Source organism: Monopterus albus, unplaced genomic scaffold, assembly GCF_001952655.1.
Source record: "Monopterus albus unplaced genomic scaffold, M_albus_1.0 scaffold18.1, whole genome shotgun sequence".
In the NCBI taxonomy this organism is placed as follows: Eukaryota; Metazoa; Chordata; class Actinopteri; order Synbranchiformes; family Synbranchidae; genus Monopterus; species Monopterus albus.
This window is the reverse complement of record NW_018127898.1, coordinates 813,662-823,024: the sequence shown is the minus strand read 5'-3', so window position 1 is coordinate 823,024 and position 9,363 is coordinate 813,662. Positions and strand designations below refer to the sequence as shown.

The following is a 9,363-nucleotide window of genomic DNA, read 5'->3' as shown; positions in this document are numbered from 1 at the left end:
GGAGCCTCCAAAACATCCCAATGTAAAGTGTTTGATTTGGACACTGTGCAGTCGACAGAATTTCGATCATTATAAGGATTAACATGGATTCAAGCTAATCCAGTTAATTAGATATAGTAGTGTCCGCATTAACACACTGATGGGTTTAAGCTAACGATGCTTTAAAGTGAAAATGTTACAGTGTACAGGCAGTAAAAGAGTTGCTTGGGTTATACTAAGCATGGCAATTGATGACAAAACTATTTTAATGGGGGAAAACATGTTGTAAGCAAAGGAAATATTATTAACATAATCACAAGGCCAACATTTGTTTCATTTGCTGTCTCTCTCTTTTCAACATCTGAATGCTGAAAATTTCCACATTCTCATTTTGGGGTGTGGACAGCAAACTGGCTACAGGCGGTCATTTAGGCAAACAAGAAACATTGGATAATGCTTTCAGGTTTACCCTTGTTGAACATAAGTGACAGTGACAGTGAATATCTTCCTTTTCTGATCACTGTAACTCTACGATTTTGAGTTAATATTTCTCTCTCTTGTATGAATTTATTACAGGGAACTAACTGTGTGGGGTGCAGGAGTCAGACTTTTAATTATCTGAATGCAGAGTCAGTAAAATAGTACTGTCTGAGAAAGATCATGAAGTGCTACATGAGGAAGAGGAGTAAAAGAGAAAGTATAGGACAGGGTAAGAAAAGGGTAAATTAGAGTTTTTGTATCCACTCTGAACTTTCTCTGTGGTCTGGCCGCCGCTCTTCATTGTGAAATGCAGTAGCGCTCCCTGTAACTCAAAACGGGAACTCAGTCTTTATTCAAACATATTGCCTCTGCAAGTTGAAATGAGAATTTGGTTTTTCTGCTTAAGCTCCCACCCTCTTTTAGGGACATTTCTGTTTCTGTCTGATCTGACATAATGATTTCATCCATGGAGAGTGGAAAATTACACAAGACCACCATGTTATGTTTGGAGTTTTCTCCAGCCTGCCCTCTGTGCCATCTGCCTTGTTTACCACATGAGAAAGCTTCTTCCTTCTCTCTTCTCTTCTCTGCTCTTCTCTTCTCTCCGATGCATGATTTCAAGCCTGATACTAACCTCTATTGACCCCTGAAGGCTTTTCCAAAACAGGCCCAGTCAGGATGTGGACATTCAGCACACTATCATGTGATGTGCAAGGGTGATAAATTAGGATTTCTTGCTTTTTGAGCCTTTGGCCAGTTTGAACTCTTGTGATTATATCAAACATTTTTTTAAAAAGCACTCAATGTGATGTTGTAGTTTTGAGCTGGGTAAAGTTTTAGGTCTGGATATGATGACATTCTATTTTCAAGTGCATGTTTGTGGATCTTCTTGAGCACTGAAGTGTTTAAGCAAAGTAAACGTACAAAGAAAGTAAAAAAATGTATTATAATTTTCCACACCTTTCTGTGTGTATTGTGTAAAAAAAATGAATTACTTTTGTTACTCACACAATGCAGCCATCTCTTTGGGAAGGTCGGGGAAGAGGTGGCTACTGGCCAGTAGGTCAAAGGGCAAGTGGCTCCTCATGGAGTTAAAGGTGAAGGGGTACATAGTACGAGGGAAGCCAGTCATGTGACGCACTTGGTGTTCTCTGTTGGCTGCCATCATGGAAAGTGCTGCTGGTGGTTCAGGTGACTACTCTTTGATTAGCTTGCTGTTCCCTCTTCCTGCGTCTTTGTCAGGGGCCTGTGGTGAGAGTGAAAAAGGCCTGTGGCATTCAGCCCCTCTCAGCTGCTATCAGGTGACAGAGAGGTGAGCGAGATGCCGATGAGGAAGGAAGAGCTGGAGAAACACCAGGAGCCAAGTGACCAAGATCTGAGCAGGTCCAGACTCTATCGAAAAGGAAGGAAGAGAAGGTTAGACTCTGGAAGCAAGCTTAACTCACATAAAGCCAAATCAGTTAAAACGTTTAATTCACTTTAATTCACTGAGTATTAGTGGTCGCTTCCATTCACTTTCTGTGAACAAAACAATACTTGGAATGTGACAAGAAACAAAAACAAAGAAGATGAAGAACAAAAGTGTAGAAGAAACAGTTGACAGAGCAGAAAGGCTCTGCCTGTCTTCCAAGTAGTGCAGTGATTTCGGGCAATGCCATATGATTTCAATCAGCAGGACTGTACTGTATTATAAAGGGTCTCTCTGTTCCCCCTGCCAACCTGACTCTAGCCAGCCTGCCAGAAAACAGCCAGCCACAACATGGGTACAATTAACCCTTTACAACAGCAGACACACACACAACTTATTCATTCTTACTGTGCCCCATGACATAAACCCTCTGTGCTTCCAGTTTGCTGAAGGTCTCTGATGATCATAACTTTTCTCAGTTTTTCTGTGCTCACACCGTGGCTCTGAGACACCATCAGTAAGTTAAACAAGAGCAGCCGTCCCTTCATAGTTCCCTATTATCCCGTTCAGTGATTTCATGAAGTGGGTGAGGCTTAATTCTGTGGTGGAGCTGTGGTACGTTGAGCTTGGCCAAAGAATGTCTTGTTGTTTTGGGCCTTCATTGACTCACTGACATGGAAATCAATCCCCCAGAGGAGGTGAGAGACAGAGTGAGAGATTTATGAATTTACAAATATAAAAACAAACAAACAGCCAATTCAAATTATAAGCATATCAGCTGCAGCATCAAATGTGATGTACACAATAATACTTCAGTAATTATAATCCAATAATCTGATATACATGAATGTGTAATGAATACTTTTACTTTTAGTACTTTAAGTATGTTTTGATAATACTTTTTGTACTTTTACTTAAGTAACATTTTCAATGCAGTAATTTTACATGTAACAAAGTATTTTTACACTGTAGTATTGCACTTTTACTCAAGCAAAGGATCAGAGTACTTTGTCGACTGCCGCTTGCAGGTCATAGTAAAATTTGAAATATATTTACATTTTTTTGACAATTCAGTCTACAGTTAAGTGAATTACCTTTGCTGGCATGCTTAACCTTGTGCTAATTAATTATACAACTATGATAAGACCTTTATCTATAAAGACTCAGTTGTCAGTTTATCAGGATCCCGTTTTCAAATGAATGCAGTCTAATGCAACAGCCCAGCTATAAATGTTTTCTTGAAACTGCTTTAGGGAGGTTTTGTGGGTCATTTAGAGACTTAGGTTTGCGGTGCTGTTGAACTGTATTATAGTGAGAGACGGTTCTAATATTTAGTCTATACTCAATGATTTAAATGTGGTGCACAAAACCATGCATTTGCACTACTATTATTATAATACATAAATTCTTCTGCATCCAGCTGTTTTTACAGCAGCTATTTCTTTCCACACACACACTATTCAGTACGTATTGCACATTTACACAAAAAGCCACAAAGTCTGCACAGCGAGTGTTGTTTTTAAAGTCATATTTCCCATATAGATATATTTTCTGTAACCGTTTGGCTCTGTTGCAGTTTTTCTTCACTGTAGGGGCCAGTTAGGGAGAGTCCCTGCAACTGTTTTCACAAAGAACTTTTGTATTTGATGTTCAAAAAAATGTCAAACACAGGTTGGACAAAGTGTGTGGTGATAAAAAAATACATACATGCACTGGTGTGGAATGATTCCCTTAAAGTAAAATGCATACACATGGCTGTCTAAATAAAGGACACAGAAATATACAGGCCCGGACTTGTAAGCTGCAGAAGTTAACATACACAGATGTTTTGTGACTTTAATCATGTTCATGGGCAAGTAATCAGCCTTCACACATACTGAAACACCACCTGAAAGCTGAAAGCATGAAGAAGGGAGTGCTCCTAAACCAGTCAACCATCTTTAACCAGCTGACCAACCAAACCAATCAAATTCAAAGATTGAAATCACTAATATAAAAGCCAGATGTATAAAAAGAAAAGATTAAATGTCTAAAGCTGAAAAAAGCTGGTAAAAAACACAGATGGAAACAGAGGAAAAGAAAGAGAGCATCTGGCAGGCCAAGTGTACAAAGTAAACAGGGTCCTGTTAATTAGATCCACACTGGAAACTGGATTAATAAGAGAAAGAACAAACTGTGGTAAAGCAGGAGGAGGATAAAATGGACAGGGTGGTTGCTAAAAACATACAGAAAAATAAGGAAACTTTTATTTTCTCTTATTTCATAAACTATGTAATAATGTGCGCCTTAGCCAGGGAATGGTTTCTGTCTCTCTAATGACACACACGCACCCCTGCTCCCTGGCGTTCCCTTCAGGGGGAATACACCTTGGGTAGGCCAACAAAAGCAGTGCTGTGTCTTTGGGCCTCCAGGCCTCAATGCTGCTTTTATGAGACATGGATGGATTGGGTCAGACTGGGTCACCTGGTCCTGGTCCCCCCTGACACACAGGCACACATACACCAGCACACACACACACACACACACACACACACACAACTGATGCTCCCTGGTTTTCAGAGTATGGGGATTAAAAGAAGCTTTGGTGTAAAAACAACAGGGCTTTCTATCACTCTTATCTTTTCCAGCAGGCCACCACATTCTGTTGACTTGCTTTCGCATAGCCCCAATCAAACTATGCTTTCAGTGTTTCATTTATCATCGCAGTTGAAAACATCTTTCAGTTGTAAACCAAAGTGTTTATTAGGAAGATCATCTGGATGTTGTTATGCTAGGTGTAAACGTGAATGGTGTGTTTTTTCCAACCTAAATCATCTTGCGATTACAGAAACTACACACTCACACACACAGGTCATTACTGTCTACACTAGGCTGGTTCATTTTTTAAAAAGTCGTATACACACCAAAACCACCTGTGTCCAGACTAGCATTTCACACACAAACTGTATCAGTTCCTTTCACTTACTGTTACGTTTTGTCACATATGTTCCACTCAAATGCAAGCATACAAAAATACATTTGTATTTTACAGTATGACAAGTTTTTTTAATTTAAAGTGAGTGATCAAAGACAGGCTTATAAGTGACAGAAAGCTGCTTTTGTAACTTTACTGCACCCAGTTGTCAACACAAAACATCAAGCCATTATTTTAAGGTGTTTCCTCTCTGGAGACAAATCAGTTGTCTGATTATAAAAAAAGCTGTACTGTACACTATGTACTGTATATAATGAAAACTTTGCAGGAAGCAGTGTTGTTTAGGTCTTAGATCCATCCAGCTATACTGTATTGAGAATTCAGTTGCGTTTTTCTGCACATTATAAAAAATGTCCTATTTGTTTGGAGGTAATGTGGTGAGGCATTTTCAGAAAAAATAGAGGCCTGAATAATTAATGCTTGGTTTTAAGGTTGAGAAATGTGCAGTAACAGGAAGTCTCCATGTCGTTCAGTGTCAGTCAGTGAATGGCTTCAGTCAAAGTGTCCAGGAAATGAGGTTAGATCTAGGCGTGTTTATAAAAATATTTATAATCATTTCTCTTGACCAACCTCACCATAAACATCAGTGCATCATGCAAACATAATCTTAGACGGTCACACTTTAGCTCCTGGATGACTGAGCCAGATCAAGTTCACATCACATTGCTGTAATGATGTCATATAGTTTGTGTGATCATGTGGTTGTTGAGTCATCAGTGTGAATATATCAGATGGATTGCATGATGGTGTTTTTTTAAAAGTGTGTTCACCCTGCTTATGTGTAAATGTGAAAACACAAACTGTTTGTTTGATGAAAAACAATCTTTTGGACTGAGAATGGGCCAACATAAACTTCACCTTAATTTTTCATACTTTTTTCTCCATCAGTAAATAGAAGGCAAACACGATGTTTTTCCTCTTCTCAATAATTTAGTCATCTTTCTGTTTCCAAACTTCCAGTGTGTGGGTTTTGGCCAAAGTGATGCCAGGTATTCAGTGGTAAGAGCCCCAGGCTTTCTTCTTTTGAAATTGCTGGTCTGGTTATCTGATGTGGTTCATTTGTCAACATGAGCTTGGCTTATCTGTTGTTCTTTCTCTTTTCTTCTGAAATCTGTTTTCTATTGTCAGTGTAATAAATCAAACAAATATTTCTGCTTTTTGTGCTGAGCCACTTTTGCCTTGCAGAACAGAAGAAGGTTTATTGTTTTGTTCAGGTTATGTTTCAAGAGGACAAACATTTGCTGCTCTTTTCAACTGCTAGAGGGCCAAGTGAGACTCACAACAATGAGCCAATGACTGGTTGTGATAAACTGTGCAAAAGGCAGCCTCCAATTTGAAGTTAGTGTCGCTTAACTAACGAGTAAATGTGACAGTCAAGTGCTACTAATGTGACACAAAGCACTAACATTGCACAAAGCTTGAATTACTCTAAAATAAAAATCATATTATTTCAATACAAAGGTATGTGCTGGGTCGCCAGTGTTACCAAAACAAACACATTAGCTTTAGCTACTAACACATCCAGAAGAAGAACACCACAGCTGAATCAAATTTGAGTCCTTTGGCTGCTTTTAACATGCTCCATCTCAAAAAGCCAAACTGGTGTCAACCCTGGTTTTTGCTCTTTCTTTGCCCCACTGTCGGTGTGTAAAACAACATAATGTCTTGATTCTGGCAGGCACCATTTCGGACATGTAGCTACTGAGAGCTCCTCCTGGCTGTTTGAAATGACTGCTAATGTATGGATCAATTCATGAAAACAGAGCATAGAGAAGCTAGAATAACAAAAGAAGTATTGTCGGCACCATAATGTCATGCAGGGGGTAAAATAACTGAGATGGACTTCATCCTATCCCATTGTCACATGATTTATCAGACAATGTTTTAGTTAATGCATCTTTAAAGACAGTGTTTTGAAACCACATAGTCTCATATGTATGAAGCCTACAGAGCTGCAGAGTAAACTGAACTTAACCCCCCCATAACAGCCAAATTGCAAGGGAAATCGTGACAATTAACTGTAAATCATAAAACCACAGTCAAATAGCTGTGTAGAAAATGCACATATACACAGAAACCATTAAAGAGGCAAACCACAACAAACAACATAATGAGTTTTTTTTTAAACAAATGACCATAATATATTTTATGTCAAACTGACATGTAGAAATGTATTTAATGGAATAAAAATATTGCTGGGCCATAAAACATCAGAGTCTGACAGCAATTTTATAACCACAAAATGTTTTTAGCTGTGATAAACACATATTTTCAATTCATGCAAGCAATTATGTTGTTATCTTAGTCAGCAATGTACGCCCAGATGCATATATTAGGCATCAAAACAACATTTGAAATCAATTTTCCAAGCTTTCAGGATGATCGCCAGACATTTGTCTTATTTAAAATAACTTCCAGTAAACAGTGTCTTTTAGAGGCTACGTAGAAAAACTGTGTTGGAAGTTTGAGGAGGACAACACTGATAATATGTTTGGTCACTGTGACGTGTCAACCTGAAGGCAACAGCTCCACATTTCTGAGAAACACATTTAGTTTCTTTGTTGCCAAGAGAGAGATCAGATTTAATGTGTTACAGTTTTTCCCAATTGCTGACACACTATAATTGGTTCCCTCAGCATGGAAATCCAAGCCATTTCCTGTTTTTAAAAGATAAACACTTTTCACTTAACTGCAAACACTACATACACATTTTTCAATATGTAAACTTTTTTCTTTTCTTTTCTTTTACAACGCTAAATGAATTTCTCTAGCAACTTTTCAACCACCTTCAACTGCAAAGCGAGCTAGGGCAGCCAGAGCAGTCCAAGATAGTTCTTATTTGGTATAATAGGTACTCTTGGACCAACTTAGTTCTAGGGACTGCCCCACTAGGGAGCTCCCCCAAGAATTACCTTCCACAGGCATTTTTCTGTTTCTATTTGCACCGACCGTAGGGACCATGAAGTGAAGTAACACTATGTCACCTGACTGTTAGCCATTAGCCAACAAGCTCACAACGGTTAACACATAGGAACATTACATTACCTGTAAGTATTTTATTTATATGTTGCTTAGCTATTAACCCTCTGCAGAGGTTTCTGCTGGCAGGCTGCAGCTCCCAATGTGATGGTTATACAAAGTTTTTAAAAGTGACAGTTAGTGGTGCTGCAATCAACTACATGTACGTAACTCATGGCTCCTGTTGTGCTTGGATAGTACCAGCCTTGAAGTAGGAGCATTCTAAGAACTATTATCATTCTCAGTTCCAGTTCAGTGCAGACATAGAAAAAAGGGGGTACTTTGTCCAAAACTTCTACAAACTAGGAAAAAGTTCCTGTGGTCCAAAGGTACGTAATATCAGTCTGAGACTCTCCTGTAATAAACGACTAAGTAGGCTGTGGCAGCAAGTTCTTATGACCAACAGTTAAGTACTGTTGCGTATTATGGTTTGGTGACCTCTAGTGACTGTGGTAATTATGACATGAGCAAAGGAACTAATTAAGTGACAAAGTATTTAGAAGCAAGCATCATTGTTAGGCAAATAGAGAGGTACATAAAGCACAGGACTTTCTCCTAGACAAACAGGGTTTGAATCCACTATAAGACATGTGTTTTTCAAGTAGTTTTACATATATATGATGACATTTATATGTGATGAAAATATTTAGCTATATTCTCAAATATTGCGGACCGAACAACTGAGAAAACATTCAACAGATGACTGTGCTGTGAAGTCACCACATGTACACTCCACAAAACCCCACTCGTTCATTACAGTGTCACTTCACTACTGTCTAACTTATAGTTTACTCTTGAGCATAAATTTTGCAGTACTAATGGGAATGATGCTGATGACAGTAATGTTTCATAAAACACATAATGTTGTCATTATCTGGAGCTACCCCTGTGGGCTCCTCAGGGTCTCCAGGTCGGAGCCAGGGTCAGCCCCTGTCGCTCCAGGCTCAGCAGCCTGGCCATCGGTCAGGCCTAATTGAGGCACTTGGTAGGCAGCTTTTCATTTAGTATTAAAGTGAAGAGTGATTCTAAAGACTACCCCGCATTCAGTGTGTTTTTTGTTGTTCCTCCACAGAACTGTGTTTTAAAGACTTGTAGCCTGTATTGAAGAGCAGCCTCGGGCCATGATTAAACACACTGAGAAGCTTTTTAGACACACTGAGACACATTCAGCCTTGAGTTTGGAAAAAGTGCAGTGAAAGCAACACTGAGTATTAGTGGTCGCTTCCAAATCTCTGAAGTCAATTGGGCACATCAAGCCAAACCACAGCCAGCACATGACTCTTACCAGAATCTCTGTAAATACAGTAAATATGTGGACAATATGTAGCTAATTCTGCAGGATAAGAAAACATTTGTGTTCTCTGCTTCTCAATAACCTGCAGCAAATGCTTGTTTCTTTGTTATGGATGTTTCCAATTATGTAGCAACAAAGAGAACAACTGCCCTACAAAATCTAACTCTGCTGATAAGACCAAGCAAAGAAGATGATGGAGTTTTTCTTTAA

At 39.0% G+C, this 9,363-nt stretch overlaps 1 protein-coding gene and 1 long non-coding RNA gene across 2 annotated transcripts in view; both read right to left on the bottom strand.

Annotated features, from left to right (window-relative positions):
- The window catches only part of LOC109956236 (retinoic acid receptor gamma-A-like), an 18,868-nt gene extending 17,377 nt beyond the window's left edge, over positions 1-1,491 (bottom strand). Inside the window, exon 1 of the mRNA XM_020593196.1 lies at positions 1,468-1,491. Within this exon, the coding sequence (XP_020448852.1) occupies positions 1,468-1,480 (13 nt within the window). The 5' untranslated portion in view covers positions 1,481-1,491. The remainder of the gene's footprint in view (positions 1-1,467) is intronic.
- A 17-nt stretch (positions 1,492-1,508) lies between these two features.
- Positions 1,509-9,363, bottom strand: part of LOC109956234 (uncharacterized) — a 21,514-nt gene continuing 13,659 nt past the window's right edge. The window contains exon 3 of the long non-coding RNA XR_002274383.1: positions 1,509-1,851. This is a non-coding gene — a long non-coding RNA (uncharacterized LOC109956234). The remainder of the gene's footprint in view (positions 1,852-9,363) is intronic.